This window comes from Bufo gargarizans, chromosome 3, assembly GCF_014858855.1.
Source record: "Bufo gargarizans isolate SCDJY-AF-19 chromosome 3, ASM1485885v1, whole genome shotgun sequence".
Taxonomy (NCBI): Eukaryota; Metazoa; Chordata; class Amphibia; order Anura; family Bufonidae; genus Bufo; species Bufo gargarizans.
Genome location: NC_058082.1, coordinates 334,449,513 through 334,471,461, shown reverse-complemented (window position 1 = coordinate 334,471,461; position 21,949 = coordinate 334,449,513). Strand labels below are relative to the sequence as shown.

The following is a 21,949-nucleotide window of genomic DNA, read 5'->3' as shown; positions in this document are numbered from 1 at the left end:
ATACTGTCTAGTGATTTGCCGACACCACGATCTGCTGCCTGCAAGAGCTGATTTTTAAGCATGTTTAAAAATCAGAATTGCCCAATGAACGAACACCCCCCTTAACGATTACTGGCTGAAATATCGCCTTTAGTAAATGTGCCCAACTGTACCAATTAGTTCCATAGATAATATGATCGCACAAATGACCTATAATAAATGCAAATGTATTTATTGATTGCCTTTCATGAGTTAAACTCGGAATTTGCAGCATCCACTCTGGCTCTGTAATTTTCAACCTATATATAGAACTTCACTATTTTTTCCGGTTATCGAGTATTTTTAAAAGCAAGAATGCAATTTTTCCTGCACTGCTAGAAGTGCTTTCGTGCTGGAGGCTGATGAGCCTACATTAGGTTTAATACGGTATTTTCTGCTTCTAAGTGACAAGAGAGGAGGTGGGAAGGGGTGGATGATCAGTGCATGCACTGAAAGCAAAGATAGGAAGCACTGTGAGCAGTGACATGCAAGACACACCGGTGAGTCCTCACATTTTCATTTACCTTACTAATGACTGAAACATCTCTGGGCTGCCTTATTAGAAATGGATCTGGCTTACAGAATGGCCAGGGGGGTTTTGGGAAGTTTTTTTGAAGCTAAAACGAGGAGTGAATCATAAATTGAGCTTGCATCCAATGCCTCATTCACACGTCAGTGATTTTCAACCAAAACCGGGTGCGGCTGTAAACACAGATCAGGTGCAGATTTTTCCCTTATACCTTATGTCTGTGGAGGCTCCAATCCTGGTTTTGGCACACAATCACTGATGGAAATCACTGACCAAAACACTGACATGTGAATGAGGCTTAAAGGGAACCTGTCAGCAGCAAAAACCATGCCAAACCGCCAGCATTACCTACAAGTAGCCAGCAGTGTGTTTCTAATGATTTTCTTCCTGCAGTCAGATGCGGTAAAAGCAGGAAAAAACTATCTTTTATCCTCCGTCCGTGCTATTTTCGAGTCACTCTTGAAGTCAAGCGGGCAGCATCAAGTCAAGGTAACCACACCCCCTTCCCTGCCCCTTCTCCTGTGACTGACAGCCGGCTGTTCGGCAAAGACAGCAAGCTGTCGGGCATAAGCGCTGTCAGTCACAGCGAAGGGGCAGGGAAGGGGGCATGGTTACCTTGACTTGACGCTGCCCGCTTGACTTCAAGAATGACTCGAAAATAGCGCAGACGGAGGATAAAAGATAGTTTTTTCCTGCTTTTACCGCATCTGCCTGCAGGAAGCAAATAATAGTAAGGCTACTTTCACACTAGCGTTCGGGCGGATCCGTTCTGAACGGATCCGCTCATAATAATGCAGACGGAGGCTCCGTTCAGAACGGATCCGTCTGCATTAAAATGGCAAAAAAAAAGCTGTGTGAAAATAGCCTCGGACGGATCCGTCCAGACTTTCAATGTAAAGTCAATGGGGGACGGATCCGCTTGAAGATTGAGCCACATTGTGGCATCTTCAAACGGATCCGTCCCCATTGACTTACATTGTAAGTCTGGACGGATCCGCACGCCTCCGCACGGCCAGGCGGACACCCGAACGCTGCAAGCAGCGTTCAGCTGTCCGCTTGTCCGTGCGGAGGCGAGCGGAGCGGAGGCTGAACGCCGCCAGACTGATGCAGTCTGAGCGGATCCGCTCCATTCAGACTGCATCAGGGCTGGACGGCTGCGTTCGGGTCCGCTCGTGAGCTCCTTCAAACGGAGCTCACGAGCGGACCAGCGAACGCTAGTGTGAAAGGAGCCTTAGAAACACACTGCCGGTTACTTGAAGGTACTGCTGGAAGTTTGGGGTGGTTTTTGCCACTGACAGGTTCCCTTTAAAGGAAAGGCTGAGTCTTCTCTTCTTTCTGAATCCTCATCTGGGTTTGTCTTCAAAAGCTGAATATAAATAAACAAATGTGTAAACCCAGGCTGAGTGTGCTGGCAAGTATGTGGCTTTTGCAACATGTGCAACGGATGCCTCCCCCTAGGTCCCTCTATGTAGTGCGTCCCAGGTGTAGGAAATGCTGAGTGGTATAGTGCCTGTACCCCTGTGGGCCAGTCCGAGCCTGCAGGAATGCCGAGTGGTGTAGTGCGGCCTAAAATGTCTCTATATGTGTGTCACAGTGCTCCTACCTGGACACGGCTGGACCCCAGGCTTTGGCTCTAAAGCAATAAATAGGGGGAATAATTAAGGGATAAAAGAATAACTGGAGTCCAGACCTTCAGATGAAGTTCAATGGCAGCTTTACTTTGCATAAACGTTCTCCAAAACTGTTTACAGGCTTTGTCTTGGGTCCAGCAAGCTTTAGCATGAAACTGGCAGGCAAACTCTACTCTGCTATATCTGTTTCTCTCTGACTCTGCTGTACTGACAGGCTGGCTGTATAACTCAGCTTCCTCTGTATGCTGCACTTCACTTTGTAGTCTGACTCTCTAAGTTAGGGCAGAGAACTTTTCTCTAGGCTCCTGAGGCTTCAAGCTTTGGCCTCCATGGCCAGCAGAGCTTAGGGTGCTCTAGCTGGCGTAGGCACATCCAGCAGAGATGTGCCCCTGCACACCCTTTCCCTAGCTGGGGGTAAACTAGACTAACTAACTGGTCCCCACCCTTCCTGCAGGAAGTAGGACTCGCCCACCTCTCTCCAGAGGGGAAGGGGTTAGAAAAGAATGGAAGGTTCCATTCTATCTAAGTATAGCTCTGCCATGTTTGCTGCCACCTGCTGGTGAACCAGGCACATTACATGAACAGTTACATAACATTAGAAATGCACAGTGGGGAGGACCTGGAATAAATGCATAAGGTGACATGAGGTTAGACCAATAAAGACAGTAGCAAGTTGCAGAAGTGGTAACACCACTCTGGGGTGTTACACATGCCTGCCTTTATGGTGCATTTTCTTCCAGCAAAGGGTAATAGCAAAAGTGAATCACATTAATTACAAAATAGAGTTACATTAATGTAATTTAAAAGGATTTTCCAATTCTTTACAACTCATGAGCTATCCAGAGGACAGGTCATCAGTATGTGATTGGTGATGGTCCAACACCTGGGACCCCCCGCTGATCAGCTGTTTGAGAATGCACCGGCGCTCCTGTGAGCACCACAGCCTTCTCACAGCTTATCATGCACCGCGCCGTACATTACAGAGCAGCTGTGCTTGATATTGTGTTCAGCCCAATTCACTTCTATGGGGCTAAGCTGAGCCTAGGCCATGTAACCGATGAACGTGTCATCACTTGCCTAAGGAAAGCAGCGAGAAGGTTGAAGCGATATTGCGAGCTACGGTGTCCGACCCCCACCGATTACATACTGAGGATAGGTCATCAGTAGGGATGAGCGAATCGACTTTGGATGAAACATCCGCTCATCCCTAGTCATCAGTAGTGTTGATCGAGCATCAAAGTGCTCAGGTGTTCAGGTCGAACACCTCGGGATGCTCGGGCGCTCTACCGAGCACCCGAGCACAATGGAAGTCAATAGGAGAACCCGAGCATTAAACCAGGCACCCCCTACTCTGAAGAGGGGAGGGTGTCTGGTTCATAGGAAAAGGTCAGAAATTGATTGAAACACCACCAAAATGGTTCAGGAACAGCATGGGGAGGATGTCTGGATGCATCTTGGACTCCCAGATCGCTGCTGGGAACGAGGTTGTCCGAGTAGTATGCCACTTATACGCTCAAAACCGAAGATAAAATCGATTTTAGAGGATTTTTTTAGGAAACATTATTTCCTGTATATAAAGTGTATATTCCATGTATATAAAGTGTAAGTGCTGCCAAAAATTACAAGGAAGAGGCACTCCGATACAACCTGTATATCACATAATAAAGAGCCTCATTCGCATTGTGGTACAATTGTTAAGGTAGTGGGACTCCTACACTCATAAAGCCTATGCAGTAAGTGAAAGGGCTGCCAAAAAGTACAAGGAACTCGCACTCCAATACACCCTTTATTACACATAAAGGAGGGCATCATACACCCTTGAAAAATTATGATTGATGGCCTGCTGGTGGCCTCTAAAACATTATGGGCGAGGGTCTGCTGCTGAGCTGACCATCTAAAACATTAGGGGTGAGGGTATTCTGCAGAGCTGACTCTCTAAAACATTAGTGTGCTCGAGTGCCTACTGCTGACCTTAGCATCAAAAAAAATCATGGGCGAGTGCCTGCTGCTGGGCTGACCATTGAAAAAATTATGGGCGAGTGCATGCTGCTTAGCTAACCATTGGAAAAATTATGGGCGAGGGCCTTCTGGTGAGCTGACCCTGTAAAACATTATGGTTGAGGGCCTGCTGGTGAGCTGACCCTCAAAAACATTATATGCGAGGGCCTGCAGGTGAGCTGACGCTCTAAAAGATTGTAGGTGATGGCATGCTGGTCAGCTGACCCTTTAAACATTACATGCGAGGGCCTGCAGGTGAGCTGACCCTCTATAACATTAGGAGCGAGAGGGCAGACTAATAAGCATGTTGATTAGTGATGAGCGGCATAGTCAATATTCGAATTCGCAATATTTCATGAATTTTTGGCCGAATATTCACCATAAATTTGCAAATTCGAGAATTCATGATCTCTAGTCATTGTTTAATTGATTGCGAAATTCAGCAATGTAATAAATTCACAATAAATTTGCAATACATTCGCAATTAGAATATTCAACACTATTAACGAATATGGCACTATATTCTAAATATTTGTAAATTCTCGAAGTAGCGATATTCGCAATTAAAATTTGCGATTTGAATATTCACACTTAACACTAATGTTGATATGATGGAAGAGGAGAAGGAGGAGGACGAGAATAGAAAGATTGAACCATATACCTTTTTCTGTGGTGGAAGGGGTGCATGGTAATACAGTTTATTCAGTACATTATAAAAAACACATAAAGTGCCTTTATGTTCAGCCGCTTTCCTCTGGTGGAGTAGAGAAGTCAGGGGCAATCCAGGCCTTGTTCCTTTTTAATAGAGTCAACCGGTCAGCATTTTTAGTTGACAGGCAGATGCGCTTATCAGTTAGTATGCCCCCAGCAGCACTAAATACCCGCTCTGACAAAACGCTGGCGGCAGGGCAGACCAGCACCTCCAAGGAGTAGAGCGCCAGTTCGTGCCACGTGTCCAGCTTGGACACCCAGTAGTTGTAAGGCACAGAGGGATCATTAAGGACGCTGACACGGTCTACTATGTACTCCTTCACCATCTTCCAAAATGTTTCCCTTCTTGTGACACTGTTCCCTTGCCCTGCCTCTGTTGGAACTGCTGTGTGTTCCCCTAGTCTCCCCTCCTCGTTTGCCCAAGGAACTACATACATACTCTGCCGCCAGCTTTGTCAGCTGGAAATTTTTGGAGCAATTTTTCCACAAGGACCTTCTGGTATTGCACCATTTTGCTCGTCCTCTCCACCTCTCTCGGTGTTGTCCAAAATGCGTAAGGCTACTTTCACACCTGCGTTTAGGTGCGGATCCGTCTGGGATCTGCACAGACGGATCCGCACCTATAATGCAAATGCTTGTATCCGTTCAAAACAGATCCATTTGCAATAACATGAACAAAAAAAAAAAATATAAAATGTTTTATATACATATATACTGTATATATATATATATATATATATATATATATATATATATATATATTTTTTTGTTCATGATAATGCAAACGGATCAGTTTTGACTTACATTGAAAGTCAATGGGAGGCGGATCCGTTTTCAATTGCACCATATTGTGTCAGTAAAAACGGATCCGTCCACATTGACTTACATTGTAAGTCAGAACAGATCCGTTTGGCTCAGTTTCGTCAGACGGACATCAAAATGCTGCAAGCAGCGTTATGGTGTCCGCCTCCAGAGCTGAACGGAGGCAAACTGATGCATTCTGAACGGATCCTTATCCATTTAGAATGCATTGGGGCTGAACTGATCCGTTTTGGGCTGCTTGTGAGAGTCTTGAAATGGATCTCACAGGCGGACCCAGCAACGCCAGTGTGAAAGTAGCCTAAAATGCATGGGTCACGGGAAAGGCATCGTAACATAAGGTCAGCCATGTGTGCCAGAGTCCCAACAAGCTAGACTTCGCTGTCGTCATCAAGAGCATGACTCTCAATATCCTCATCCTCTTCTGCCCATCCACGCTGAACAGATGGAATTAAACTTCCATGGGTACTACCGTCTGTAGCGGAGGCAACCGTCTCCTCCTCCTCCTCCTCATCATCATCCAATTTGCGCTGAGAAGACGAACTGAGGGTGGTATGGCTATCAACCTGTCTAATGTCTTCAACCATTTCCACCTCTTCCACATGCAAAGAGTGGTCCTTAATTGTGAGCAGCGAGCGTTTTAGTAGACACAGAAATGGGATGGTGACGCTGATAATAGCGTTATCTGTGCTGATTCCTCAAAGTTTCTTAAAACCTCACAGAGGTCACACATCCATGCCCACTCCTCACTTGTGAAGAGCTGAAGCTGACTGGAAAGGCGACGACCATGTTGCAGCTGGTATTCCACTACTGCCCTCTGCTGCTCACAAAGCCTGGCCAACATGTGGAACGTCGAGTTCCAGCGCGTGCTCACGTCGCACAACAGTCTGTGAGTTGGCAATTGTAAGCGCTGCTGAAGCATTGACAGACCTTGCGGAAATGGACACACACGCGGCGCACCGTCATTGGTAGCTCAGGCAAATTGGGGTAGGTTTTGAGAAACCGCTGGACCACTAAGTTGAAGACGTGGGCTAAGCATGGGATGTGTGTGAGCTTGCCGAGCTCCAAAGCCGCCACCAAGTTACGGCCATTATCAGACACAACCATGCCTGGTTCTAGGTTGAGTCCCTGCCACAGCTCTGCGGTGGTGTGCTGTTTGTCACCTAAGCAGATCAGCTTAAGCACAGCCTGTTGACGCTTCCCCACTGCAGTGCTACACTGCTTCCAGCTACTGACTGATAGCTCCTCCCTGGGCACTTGCGAGTGCTCATTTGCATATGAATTAAACTCTGTTTTTCCTGCTGGTGCAAGTCTAAAGACAAAGGCAAAGGTACCGTTACAATCCTGTATAGGTGTGCTACAGAGCCATGTAAGCACTGTATATGGCCATATGGAGGTGACAGACTCCCTTTAATGGCAACGTTTCCAGGCCCAGTAATTTGGAATGTTGCGCATTTAGTGCTATGTCCTGTGTGTGGGTGGCTGGGTATTTGCACTTGCGTTCAAATGCCTGGGGTAAGGACATTTGTACGCTGCGCTTGGACACGGAAGTGGATGTGGTCGCTGATGGTGCTTGCGAAGGTCCAGGTGCAGGGCGGGAGGCATCCGGGCCTGCGCCTTCGACAGGGGATTGGTCAGCATGTAACACAGGGGAAGAGGAGGCAGTGGTGTGACCCGCAGACACAGATTGTGGACCCAGGCGTTCGTCTGACCTATTACGGTGCTTTGATGCCATGTGGCGGATCATGCTGGTGGTGGTGAGGCTGCTAGTGTTCACTCCCCGGCTCATTTTTGTATGGCACAGGTTGCAAATAACAATTATTTTGTCGTCCGCACTTTCCTCAAAAAAGCAAGGGTGTGCTCCGTGGAACAGTTGCGGGCCTGTTTGGTGTGGCCCGCCTTCTCCCTTTTGCTACCTCACTGCCTCTTCCAGCCTGTTGTGGTGCTGCGGATCCCTCCCCCTCTGTACTGCTGTCCTCGCTCGGCTTGCAATTTTCCCAGGTTGGGTCAGTGACTTCATCGTCCAGCACCTCCTCACTCTGCTCATCCTCCTGACTTGTTGACCTAACAACAACCTCAGTTATTGACAAATGTGTCTCATCATCATCCTCCACCTCGTGAAACACTAATTGCCGTTCCCCACTGTCATCTTCTTGTGACTGTGGATGCTCAAGAGTTTGGGAATCAGAGCACAAGATCTCATGTCCCTCTTCAAGCGGGCTTTTTGAGAGGCCCAAATGAAGGAATGGTGCTGAAAAGAGCTCCTCAGAATATCCGAGTGTGGGATCACTTGTTCGGCAAGACTCTCCATGGTGGGAGGAAGGAGGATCAGGGTGAGGATTGTGTTGGCCAGACTCTTGGCTACTGAGACTGGACTTGGTGGAAGACAGGGTGGTGCTTAACCGTCTGGAAGCATTATCTGCTGCAATACAACCGACCACCTGGTCGCACTGGTCTGACTTCGAGAACGTTGTCCTGCGCCGCTCTGAAAACTGGGACTTGAAGCTCGGTATCGTGGATGATTGTTTTTCTTGTGCTCTGGCAGCAAGCACAGTTTCAACGCGCCCAGGGCCACGGCCTCTGCGTGCACCATCAGCATCACGCCCACTTCCCCTGTCCCTTGCTGCTCGCCTTCTTCATATAAAATGTCATATATGCTTCAAAGAATTTTACACATACAGTAGCATAGGATTTGTAAGTGTATGCGCAAAAAAATTAAAAAAGGTATTTGGGATGTGGAGAAATGCCACAGATAATGTTGCTGATGTCAGCAGCGGCTAATATAAAATTACAGGGAATGTCACAGGTATTTGGGATGCGCACAAGTTACACAGGAGATGTAGCGCAGATAATGTCGCTGTCTGCAGCGTCCTAACTATTGCATGCTATTTAGTGCAGGATGCGCTAAAAATAGATATTGCTGCCACACATAATAGTCCTTAAAAGACTTTTTGGTCTGTAAACTTTTAGCAATTTAGAGCAGGTTGCGCTAAAAATATATAGCTATATAGCACCCGATGACGCATTCCGGCCAGCCAATCACTGTATTGCCAGTAACCAACATGACTACGGCATTACAGTGAAGGGCAGTACAAACCTGCCAACAAATGTGCGGGAAGGAGACTCAAGCATTGCGCAGAGCACATGCGGTATTCGGCCGAATACCACCAAGTGCCGAGCATCGAGATGCTCGAGCCGAACTGGTGTTCGGTCGAGAATACTCGATCAACACTAGTGTTGAGCGAACTTGTATTTTCAAGTTCGGTGTACAAGGTTCTAAGAATCCCGTTATGGATTCCGCATTCACCACGGAAGTCTATAAGGTTACTTTCACACTAGCATTTTCAATTCCGCAATTAAGATCCGTCATAGGATCTCAATAGAGGATGAAAACGCTTCAGTTTTGTCCCCATTCATTGTCAATGGGGACAAAACTGAACTGTACAAAACGGAATGTGCCAAAATGCATTCCATTTTGTTTGGTTCCGCTCCCATCGCGGACAGAATAGCATTGCAAGAATAACTCTGGTGCGGTGCGTCTTAACACACAATGTAAGTCAATTAGGACGGATCCGTTTTCTCTGACACGATAGAAACCGGATCCGCCCCCCATATAATACAACCGGATCCGTTCATGACTGATGCATGCGGTTGTAATATTGTAAAGGAAGCGTTTTGCAGATCCATGACAGATCCGCAAAAAACGCTAGTGTGAAAGTAGCGCAAGAGGCATTCCGTATTTCACTCTGTCATAATAGAAGTTTATGCTGGCCAGCCTTAGGAACTTGACCTGCTATGCAGATTTAAAAATCCAAGGCATGTCAAATTAATTTATATATATATATATATATATATATATATATATATATATATGTATATAATCCTTGTAGATTGTAAACCCTCACGGGCAGGGCCTTCTCTCCTTCTGTACCAGTCTGTAACTGTCTAGTTCATGCTTAGTGCAATTGTCTGTATTATGTATGTGCACCCTTTATCATATGTACAGCGCCATGGAATGAATATCACTTTAATAATAAATAATAATAATTATGTTTGCAATTCAATGAAAGGGTAAGATCTGCAGCAGAAGAGCACCAAAAACTGCAAATAGCACATGAGATATTTGGTGTGGAAACACACAGAAATCTGTGTGCACCTTTTTCATGTTTACCCGCACCCATGTGCAGATAGCCTTTAGAGAGTTTATTTGAGGGAAGATCACAAATGCCTTGGGTGAATAAGATTCACAAATCTGTAGGTGTGTCTGTAAAACTCAAGCGACGCTCTGGGATCTTCAATAGGCTGGTGTCACACCTAGATTTTTTTCTGGTGTTTGGCCGCTTTCACACGAGCGAGCTGTACACTCAGGACTCGGAGTGTGGGTATAACATGGCACTTGTCCTGAACTTCCAGCACTGCCGGGGTCACATAGCATTATATTGATTATTCTGACTCTGATTGTTGTGATAGCGCTCTATGCCTCGTAAGACCTCTATGCCTGACCTGTATAAGTAGATATAATCACTGCGGACAATCCTTATCAGATAGCTGAACTCACCAATACCATGTTCATCCACAAGTTGCTTTATTCTGTACATTAGACAACACAGAATGAATGGATCTCAGTATTATGCGGTCAAGAGATGATACTTTCTTTAGCGTACCATGAAGAATACATGTGTCCCTGTTACATGTGGCCTGTTAGCTGCATCCATGATACAGGAAGTGCTGTATTCCAGAAGAAGGGTGGAGCATTGCAAAGGAAATGAGTAATTGATATCAAGGAAGGGAACATAAAAAAACAAGTGCATTACCAAAAAAGGCTACTAGATGGCAGCATATAACTAACCATAGAAATATCCATAGGATATGGTTCAAAGAATAAACTATATAAATTCCCATCTACATTAATGTAAATATTAACTGTGTAACAGCATATTGATTGTTGATACTATGTAACTCTTAGGCCTCTTGCACACAAACGTTATGCATCCGTCTGTGCGGCGGTCGGGACGGAGAGAGACCCATTCAACTTGAATGGGTCCGTGATCCATCCGCACCGCAAAAAAAGTTCTATTTTTTTGCGGTGCGGAGGCACGGACAGAAACACAAATGAATGGGTCTGCATCCTTGATGCAGAGTGCACACGGTCCAGTGCCTTTGTATTGCGGACCCGCCATATGCGAGCCGCAATACGGCCACAGGCACACAACGCAAATGTGCAAGAGGCCTTAGAGGTCTCGAATTTATTAGATGACACTGACATAATGCTGTCACTGCTATCCAATACATTCTAGAACTGTAAGGGTTGTGTCATCCACAGTGTGAATGACAGCCAAGCCATGCACTGGACAGCAAAGACACAGAGCATTAACATGATTGATAATGCTCCGTGCCTTTCTGTGATCTTTTTACTGCAAAATCACAGTGAGATAAAGTTGTCACTGTGATTTTGTAGTAAAAAGATCCCAGAGAGGCACGGAGCATTATCTATCATGTTACTGCTCCTTGTCTCTGCTGTCCAGTGCGGGGCTTGGCTGTCATTCACGCTGCGGATGACACGCATGGAATCTGCTCGTGTGAAACAGCCCTAAGGCCCCTTTCACACGGGCGAGTTTTCCGTGCGGGTGCGATGCGTGCGGTGAACGTATTGCACCCGCACTGAATCCTGACCCATTCATTTCTATAGGGCTGTGCACATGAGCGGTGATTTCCACGCATCACTTGTGCGTTGAGTGAAAATCGCAGCATGCTCTATATTGTCCGATTTTCACGCGACGCAGGCCCCATAGAAGTGAATGGGAAGCGTGAAAATCGCATAGCATCCGCAAGCAAGTACGGATGCGGTGCGATTTTCACGCACGGTTGCTAGGAGATGATCGGGATGGACACCCGATCATTATTATTTTCCCTTATAACATGGTTATAAGGGAAAATAATAGCATTCTGAATACAGAATGCATAGTAAAACAGCGCTAGAGGGGTTAAAAAAAATATAATAATAATTTAACTCACCTTAGTCCACTTGATCGCGATTTTTTTTTTTTTTAACCCCTCTAGCGCTGTTTTACTATGCATTCTGTATTCAGAATGCTATTATTTTCCCTTATAACCTGCAGGGGGGGTGTCGCAGGCAGTGGGGGCGTTGCGGGAGGCGGGCGGTGCGGCAGGCGGGATCGCGATCCCCCGCCCGCCTCCCATTGCATAATCGTTGGCGTCTAGTGGGTTATACCAGGGTGCCAGCACATTGCTGGCACCCTGGTATAAACGGCTGACATCGTTGATGCGATGTCAGCCGTTTAACCCTTTCCATACAGCGGTCCGTACGGACCGCTGTATGGAAAAGGTTAACAGCGCAAGGAGCTCCCTCCCTCTCCGATCGGGGGGCTGCTGTGCCTTTGCAGCCCCCCGATGGGAGAGGGAGAGAGCCCCCAGAGAGCCCCCCGAAGCCCCGTCCTCACCCTTCCCCGTCTGCGAAGTTGTGGCAGACGGGGAAGGTTCCCATGGCAACAGGACGCCTGCTCAGGCGTCCTGCTGTCCATGGTGCTGAACAGATCTATGCTGAAATCATAGATCTGTTCAGTGTAAGTAAAATACAGTACAGAAACCTATATAGGTTCTGTACTGTATTTTACAGACATCAGACCCACTGGATCTTCAAGAACCAAGTGGGTCTAGGTCCAATTTTTTTTTAAAAAAGTGAAAAAAGTTAAGATAAAATAAAAACACATTTATCACTGAATAAAAAAATAAATAAAAAAATACACTACACATATTAGGTATCGCCGTGTCCGTAACGACCTGATCTATAAAACGGTCATGTTACTTTCCCCGCACGGTGAACGCCATAAAAATAAAAAAATAAAAACTATGAGAAAATTGAAATTTTGCCCACCTTACTTCCCAAAAAAGGTAATAAAAGTGATCAAAAAAGTCGCATGTACGCCAAAATAGTACCAATAAAACCGTCATCTCATCCCGCAAAAAATGAGACCCTACTCAAGATAATCGCCCAAAAACTGAAAAAACTATGGCTCTTAGACTATGGAAACACTAAAAACATGATTTTTTTTGTTTCAAAAATAAAATAATTGTGTAAAACTTTTATAAATAAAAATAAAGTATACATATTGGGTATCACTGCGTCCGTATCGACCGGCTCTATAAAATTATCACATGACCTAACCCCTCAGATGACCACCGTAAAAAAAAAGAAAAAAAAAAGTGTAAAAAAAGCAATTTTTTGCCATCTTGCGTCACAAAAAGAGTAATAGCAAGCGATCAAAAAGTCATATGCACCCCAAAATAGTGCCAATCAAACCGTCATCTCATCCCGCAAAAAATTAGACCCTACTCAAGATAATCGCCCAAAAACTGTAAAAACTATGGCTCTTAGACTATGGAGACACTAAACAATTTTTTGGTTTTAAAAATGGTTATTGTATAAAACTTACATAAATAAAAAAAATTGTATACATATTAGGTATCGCCGCGTCCGTGACAACCTGCTCTATAAAATTACCACATGATCTAACCTGTCAGATGAATGTTGTAAATAACAAAAAAAAAGTGCCAAAAAAGCTATTTCTTGTTACCTTGCCGCACAAAAAGTGTAATATAGAGCAACCAAAAATCATATGTACCCTAAACTAGTACCAACAATACTGCCACCCTATTCCGTACTTTCTAAATGGGGTCACTTTTTGGGAGTTTCTACTCTAGGGGTGCATCAGGGGGGCTTCAAATGGGGCATGATGTCAAAAAAACTGTCCAGCAAAATCTGCCTTCCAAAAACCGTATGGCATTCCTTTCCTTCTGCGCCCTGCCGTGTGCCCGTACAGCAGTTTACGACCACATATGGGGTGTTTCTGTAAACTACAGAATCAGGGCCATAAATAATGAGTTTTGTTTGGCTGTTAACCCTTGCTTTGTAACTGGAAAAAAAATATTAAAATGGAAAATCTGCCAAAAAAGTGAAATTTTGAAATTGTATCTCTATTTTCCATTAAATCTTGTGCAACACCTAAAGGGTTGACAAAGTTTGTAAAATCAGTTTTGAATACCTTGAGGGGTGTAGTTTCTTAGATGGGGTCACTTTTTTGGAGTTTCTACTCTAGGGGTGCATCAGGGGGGCTTCAAATGGGACATGGTGTCAAAAAAACTGTCCAGCAAAATCTGGCTTCCAAAAACCATACGGCGCACCTTTCACTCTACGCCCCGCTGTGTGGCCGTACAGTAGTTTACGGCCACATTTGGGGTGTTTGTGTAAACAGCAGAGTCAGGGCAATAAAGATACAGTCTTGTTTGGCTGTTAACCCTTGCTTTGTTAGTGGAAAAAATGGGTTAAAATGGAAAATTAGGCAAAAAAATGAAATTCTCAAATTTCATCCCAATTTGCCAATAACTCTTGTGCAACACCTAAAGGGTTAACGAAGTTTGTAAAATCAGTTTTGAATACCTTGAGGGGTGTAGTTTATTAGATGGGGTCACTTTATGGAGTTTCTACTCTAGGGGTGCATCAGGGGGCTTCAAATGGGACATGGTGTCAAAAAAACTGTCCAGCAAAATCTGGCTTCCAAAAACCATACGGCGCACCTTTCACTCTACGCCCCGCTGTGTGGCCGTACAGTAGTTTACGGACACATATTGGGTGTTTCTGTAAATAGCAGAGTCAGGGCAATAAAGATACAGTCTTGTTTGGCTGTTAACCCTTGCTTTGTTAGTGGAAAAAATGGGTTAAAATGGAAAATTAGGCAAAAAAATGAAATTCTCAAATTTCATCCCCATTTGCCAATAACTCTTGTGCAACACCTAAAGGGTTAACGGAGTTTGTAAAATCAGTTTTGAATACCTTGAGGGGTGTAGTTTATAGAATTGGGTCATTTTTGGGCGGTTTCTATTATGTAAGCCTCGCAAAGTGACTTCAGAGCTGTAGTGGTCCCTAAAAATTGTTTTTTTTGTAAATTTCTGAAAAATTTCAAGATTTGCTTCTAAACTTCTAAGCCTTGTAACATCCCCAAAAAATAAAATATCATTCCCAAAATAATTCAAACATGAAGTAGACATATGGGGAATGTTAAGTCATCACAATTTTTGGGGGTATTACTATGTATTACAGAAGTAGAGAAACTGAAACTTTGAAATTTGCAAATTTTTCCAAATTTTTGGTAAATTAGGTATTTTATTATGCAAAAAAATTAATTTTTTTGACTTTATTTTACCAGTGTCATGAAGTACAATATGTGACGAAAAAACAATCTCAGAATGGCCTGGATAAGTCAAAGTGTTTTAAAGTTATCAGCACTTAAAGTGACACTGGTCAGATTTGCAAAAAATGGCCTGGTCCTTAAGGTGAAAATGAGCCCGGTCCTTAAGGGGTTAAGACTAAAGCATGATGCTGTTTTAGTGCCCCTAAGTATAATAACCCCTTTGGTTATCCTGACGGCCCTATAAATGTCCCCCACAAGTGCCTGCACATAGTACAATACCCTCTTAAGTGGTCCCCATACAGTATTGGTAAAGTGCCCCTCACAGAATGATGCCTCCTTAGTACAGACTAAATACTCACCTACCCCATTCTCCCATGATGAGCAGATCTGCTTCGCTGTCCTATCTTGCCTAGAGCTGATTTAATGATGTCCCTGCATTAGGGCTCTTTCACACGAGCAGATGCCGTGCATGGAATCCGCTGCGTGAAAGACAGTCGAGCCCTGCTCCGAACAGCAGAGATAAGGAGCATTAACATGATTGATAATGCTCTGTGCCTCTCTGTGATCTTTTTACTACAAAATCACCATGACAACTTTATCTCAGGGTTTTGTAGTAAAAAGATCACAGAAAGGCAAAGAGCTTATCAATCATGTTACTGCTCCTTGTCTCTGCTGTCCAGTGCGGGGCTTGGCTGTCATTCACACTGCAGATGCATTATGCGGAACGGAGCGAACAGCCCATAAGAGAACCGTCCTATCCTTGTCCGTAATGAAGACAATAATAGGACATGTTTTTTTTTTTTTTTGCAGAACGGACATATAGACATGGAATGCACACCGATTCATTTCCATTTTCTTTGTGGCCCTGTTGAAGTGAATTGTTCTCCATACGGACTGCAAAAAAACCAGAATGGACACTGAAAAAAAAATACATTTGTGTGCATGAGCCCTAACTGATGAAAATAACTGACCAAATAACTTAAGTGTGAACTCCTCGTGCCAGCTTTCAGTCGGACAAAAAGTCGTGCATGTTGAAAGCCGGCATTTATGCAAAAAAGTGATCGGATTAGGGCTGAAACGATTATTCGAATAACTCGATTAAATCGAGTCAAAAAATTCATCGATGCAGTTTCCCTGCATCGAGGAATTCGTTTACATCACGTGATCACGGAGCGGGAGTGAAATTAAGCGTCTCACTCACCGCTTCCGTGTCCTCCGGAGGCCAGAGAGGCAGGACTGAGCCGGCCGGCACAGCAGAGGGAGAAGGGAGTCTCTCCCTCCCCACTGTGCGCGGCTGCCGCTGAAGACCAATGAGGACAGAGTAGGAGGAGGAGGGGAGGGACTGTGGCCACTGCGCCACCAATGAATGTGCCGGCCATATCCCTCCCACAGGGTCCCCCTCCTCCCCCCCCCCCCATCATTGGTGGCAGTGTCAGTTCCGATCGGAGCCCCAGCAGTGTAATGCTGGGGCTCCGATCGGTTACCATGGCAGCCAGGACGCTACTGAAGTCCTGGCTGCCATGGTATGTTAGTGAGCAGAGAGCAGCGCATTATACTCACGTGCGCTGTGGCCGCCGGTCGCTCCTTCTGTCTGTGCGGCGGATTGCTAATGCTTACAGCATTAGCAATGTGCCGCACAGACCTATGAGAAGGAGCGACCGCCGGCCACAGCGCACGTGAGTATAATGCGCTGCTCTCTGCTCACTAACATACCATGGCAGCCAGGACTTCAGCAGCGTCCTGGCTGCCATGGTAACCGATCGGAGCCCCAGCATTACACTGCTGGGGCTCCGATCGGAACTGACACTGCCACCAATGATGGGGGAGGGGGACCCTGTGGCCACTGCCACCAATGATTAATACTGGGAGGGAGGGAGGGGAGGGGGGGGTTGCGTTACCAGAGGGGGCAGGCAGATCAGAGGCTGGGAAGAGGCAGATCAGAGGCTGGGGGGAGGCAGATCAGAGGCTGGGGGGGAGGCAGATCAGAGGCTGGGGGGGAGGCAGATCAGAGGCTGGGGGGGAGGCAGATCAGAGGCTGGGGGCAGGCAGATCAGAGGCTGGGGGCAGGCAGATCAGAGGCTGGGGGCAGGCAGATCAGAGGCTGGGGGGAGGAAGATCAGAGGCTGGGGGGGAGGAAGATCAGAGGCTGGGGGGGGGAGGCAGATCAGAGGCTGGGGGAGGCAGATCAGAGGCTGGGGGGGAGGCAGATCAGAGGCTGGGGGGGAGGCAGATCAGAGGCTGGGGGGGAGGCAGATCAGAGGCTGGGGGGAGGCAGATCAGAGGCTGGGGGGGAGGCAGATCAGAGGCTGGGGGGAGGCAGATGGAGAGAGAGTGGTTAATGGAGGCTGCAAGCACCACCTTGGCATGTATAAAGTTATTGGTTTAGAGAGGGGTTAATGAAGGCACCTCCAAGGTGCTTTCATTAACCTCTTCAAACCAATAACTTTATACATGCCTAATGCCAAGGTGCTTCCATTAACCCCTCCAAACCCAATGGGCATGTATAAAGTTATTGGTTTGGAGGGGTTAATGGAAGCACCTTGGCATTAGGCATGTATAAAGTTATTAACCCCTTCAAACCAATAACTTTATACATACCTAATTACGTACGTTATTTTAAGTAGCTTTTTCTTATTAGATTACTCGATGAATCGAGAAATATAATCGATAAAATACTCGATTACAAAAATATTCGTTTACTGCAGCCCTAGATCGGATTCCTATCGGATGCCATTTAAGTCAATGGGGATCCAGTGGTTTGCCGCATTATCTCACTGCCGGATACAGTGAACTCTGGCAGGCTGCTCCTCTGCCAGATTTCAAAATGCAGCTGTGAATGTAGGGTTAGGAAGCTGATAGGCATAAATATTATCAGATTGGCTGAGATCCACGTCCCAGCCAGAGCCCCTGCCACAAACATGTCTATGTGACTAAATATTGTTGCACCAGTGTTAAAAAAAAAGAAAAAGCTGCAAAAAGGGGTTATGTAACTTTTTTGGGACAAAGTACAAGGAGCATTTAATTAATGACTCCTTAATGGGGTTGTGTCACTTCAGCATTTATCATGTAGAGTAAGTCATGGTGCCATATTCAACAATAAAACCTTATATAATAAATAAACACAAACCTCAATATGGATGAAAAGGTTGCGGTCTTTATTAAATTCTTGGGGGTTACATAACTCAACCACTTTCAAACCAATATAAAATTCATTTTGAATAAATATTAAAGTCCGTTACTGAAATAATTTAAGTCCACCCAGAATTCTGAGCGACTAACCCCCACCCCCCTAAAATAAAACAAAGACGCAACAAATTTGCAGGGAGGGAGGGCGGACAAGCTTCTTCTTTGCTCCTGACGCGCCGACTGCTCTCCACAGGTAAGATGCCTCCATAAATAGCCGAAATTCCAGCCACAGCTCCCTGCTAACCAATCCAGCTTTGTGATAAAAATAGCAACAAGCCCAGCAACCGGACAGCAACAGATATTACCAATAGAAACGCTGTCCAATAAGCTAATTGACCAATCCTGAAGCTGTCCAGTATCTAAACAGCTCACTTATCCTGAGGAAAAATAATAAGAGAAAGAAAAGGGGGGTTAAAAACACCACAGAAAACCATGTTTCAATGGCACCATGAGGTGCAAAGCCCATTCAGGCCATGCCACTCAAAATCAGATCAATACAAGCCACTCATCAAATCAATACAAGCCACTTAGGGTAGATTCACATCAGCGTTATGGATTCTGTTATAACATGGTTATAACGGAAAATAACGGAATCCATAAGACAGAAGTCAAAACAGAAGCCTTTAAAAAGCATGTAACTTAGTAACACAGTTTATAAGGCCGAAAAAATACATCTGTCCATTCAGTTTGGCCTGTTATCCTGCAAGTTGATCCAGGGGAAGGCAAAAAAAAATAAAACCTGTGAGGTAGAAGCCAATTTTCCCTACTTAAGGCCTCAGGCCGTGAGCGGTCCGTGGTATGCCGGCCTGGCATCCTGCTGAGAACAGGAGCGCACAGCGTCATTGGTTGCTATCAGGGTGGATAAAAATCAATGATTTTATTTATTTTTTAATCAAAAAAAACACAGATTTTTTTTATTTAAAGGGATTCTGTCACCTCCCCTCAGCCAAAAAACGATTTAAAAGCAGCCATGCAGCACAGCTTACCTGGATTAAGCTGTGCTGTTTAATCTTGAAATCCGTCCAGCAGTTACTTTAAAAAACGACTTTGATCAATGAGGAAATGCGTCCTGAAGGTGCCCAGAGGGGCGTTTTTTTCTTCCTAGTGAGCCCAGTACCGCCCCTCTTTCAGTGCCCAGCCCGCCTTCCTTGTATTTTCTAACTGCCGCCCCCAGCCTGCCACAGCCTCTCCTCCCCCTCCCTCACGCCGAACGAAGTCTCGCACAGGCGCAGTACCCACTGAGGGCTGCGCCTGTGCGATCATCAGGAGACTGAGGGCGGCAGCTTCATCTTCGTCACTGGGCATGCGCCGAGCCCAGTGACGTCCGATGCTCTCTCTTCCCTGCTGACTGAGGGAAGAGCGAGCATCGGACGTCACTGGGCTCGGCGCATGCCCAGTGACGAAGATGAAGCTGCCGCCCTCAGTCTCCTGATGATCGCACAGGCGCAGCCCTCAGTGGGTACTGCGCCTGTGCGAGACTTCGTTCGGCGTGAGGGAGGGGGAGGAGAGGCAGGAGAGGCTGTGGCAGGCTGGGGGCGGCAGTTAGAAAATACAAGGAAGGCGGGCTGGGCACTGAAAGAGGGGCGGTACTGGGCTCACTAGGAAGAAAAAAACGCCCCTCTGGGCACCTTCAGGACGCATTTCCTTATTGATCAAAGTCGTTTTTTAAAGTAACTGCTGGACGGATTTCAAGATTAAACAGCACAGCTTAATCCAGGTAAGCTGTGCTGCATGGCTGCTTTTAAATCGTTTTTTGGCTGAGGGGAGGTGACAGAATCCCTTTAAATCAGATTTTTTAATATAAAATGCTTTTGGAGGAAAATATATTACCATCCAAAGGTTATTTCATTATGAAATAAAGATTACTTTTTTAATTATGTAGAATAAGGCTGTATATGTTTAATTTTTTGTTAAATTCCATTAATCCATTCACAATGTCATGCTCTTCCAGAGGTTTTTGTAAGATTACTGGGTAGTTTCTCTGCCTACAAGATATTATCACAGATGCTTGGTTTAATTTTGGAGTTCTCAAAACTGAATTTATAACATGAAAAGAGTTGAGAAAAAAAATCGTAATCCTAACTTCTACAAACCTATAAATACAGAATCAACCCCTTCAGTGCTAAGTTTAAAGTTCAGTGAATAGAATATAAACAATATTTTTCTGATTGTTTGGAGTGGAATAGATCTGCACAAGAAGAAAGTGAAACTAAGTGCAAGGAGGAAAAGGCAAGCAGACAAGGAGTACTACAAAATGAAAGTGAAACTTTCTGAGCACAGTACTGCACAGCCACAGACAGACAAGTCTTTGGATCTTTTTGTGTGTATGACCTGAGGTTTATCACATTCTTTCCTTGGAGGAAAAAAACTATAATGGCAGCCGGCCGTAAAGGAGACCCAGTTTGGCAATATTTTAATGAAGTTCCTTTACCTATCGGTAAGGCAGGCATGCGTGCAAAATGCAAACACTGCAACAAACATGGATGTTTAAGCAAATAACATGCTGTAATGTTATTGTTTCAGTTGAATAAATCCTATTTAAATTGTTATTATTAAGGTAATGATTATTTTTCTCCTTCCTAAGTACAACAGAAAAATTGTCCAAATATGAATCTTTATGTAAAAAACTATGATTTAAATCAAGCCTTACTGACTAGTGATTTAAATCGTGATTTAAATCGGTTTGATTTAAATCAAATCCACCCTGGCTGATGCCATACGCTTCATGCTGCCGTACTACAGTAATATACTCGTATAGATCATACCAGTGTATTACTGTAGTGCAGCGGCGGCATAGCAACCAATGACGCCGTGCGCTCCTGCTCTCAGCGGCCCTGTGCATAAGGTGAAAAAAATTATTTCCCGACTCCAAACAGGCAATCAGAATAACTCCCTGGCTCAACAACCCCTCTCTAGTAATATTATTATACTCCAGAAATACATTCAGGCCCCTCTTGGACTCTTTTAGTGAACTTACCATCTCCACCTCCTCAGGCAGAGAGCTCCATAGTAGGGAGAGAGATCTAACTAATATCACTAGATGTCATGCGCATCATTCAGATGAATTTATTGCAATTTGAGTATATATATACACACACACACACACAGTATGTACACCTGCCTATCTTGGCTCTACCTATACAATGAACCTATCTCTCACCTACGCCCCCAGTGTGTCAGTGGAATCTAGCTTTTCACAGCCACCATGGTCTGACCATAACTGAGGCCTCTCTTCATTCCCTAGTAATGATCCAATAGCCACACCTGGGATCTCCTCAGGCTAGGGGAATGGCTGTCCTGGAACACAGGTGTGGATTGGTAGGTCCCACTGCCACACCTACCCAAAAACTCCAGTCCACAACAAAGTCTGAACAAACAGCGCAAGCAGACTAAATAGAGCTTTCTGGTTTATCTCCCCCAGCTAAGGACTCTGGGTGAAATATACTCCCCTTCCAGATCATTTACACACACATTGGGCCACATTTACTATAGTGTATGCACCTGTTTTCATGCTTTTTTAAGTCTCATTTATCAACTGATTTTGGAGGCATTTGCACCCGTTGTGCCTATTTTGAGTTTTAAGACAAAATGGTATATTAGACTGCCATATTTTATGCCCAATGATCTGCAATGAATGTTCCTATAAACACTCGTTACTGATCATCTGGCAGTCTAAAGGCTCTTTCGCATGAGCGTGTCCCTCTATGTAAGTGAAGGATTGTGCGGTCTGGACTACAAAAGCACATGGCATTATCATGATTAATAATGCTGTGAGCCTCTGCCTGACCTTTCTGTAACAGAATCGGGCCTCTTGCACACGACCGTAGTGCTCCTGTGGCTGTATTGCA

The 21,949-nt window shown here is 45.2% G+C and overlaps 1 protein-coding gene across 1 annotated transcript in view; it reads left to right on the top strand.

Moving 5' to 3' along the window:
- The first annotated feature begins 458 nt into the window (after nucleotides 1–458).
- Nucleotides 459–21,949, top strand: part of SFT2D1 (SFT2 domain containing 1) — a 140,597-nt gene continuing 119,106 nt past the window's right edge. Inside the window, exon 1 of the mRNA XM_044287358.1 lies at nucleotides 459–518. Coding sequence (XP_044143293.1) covers nucleotides 504–518 — 15 coding nt within the window. The 5' untranslated portion in view covers nucleotides 459–503. The remainder of the gene's footprint in view (nucleotides 519–21,949) is intronic.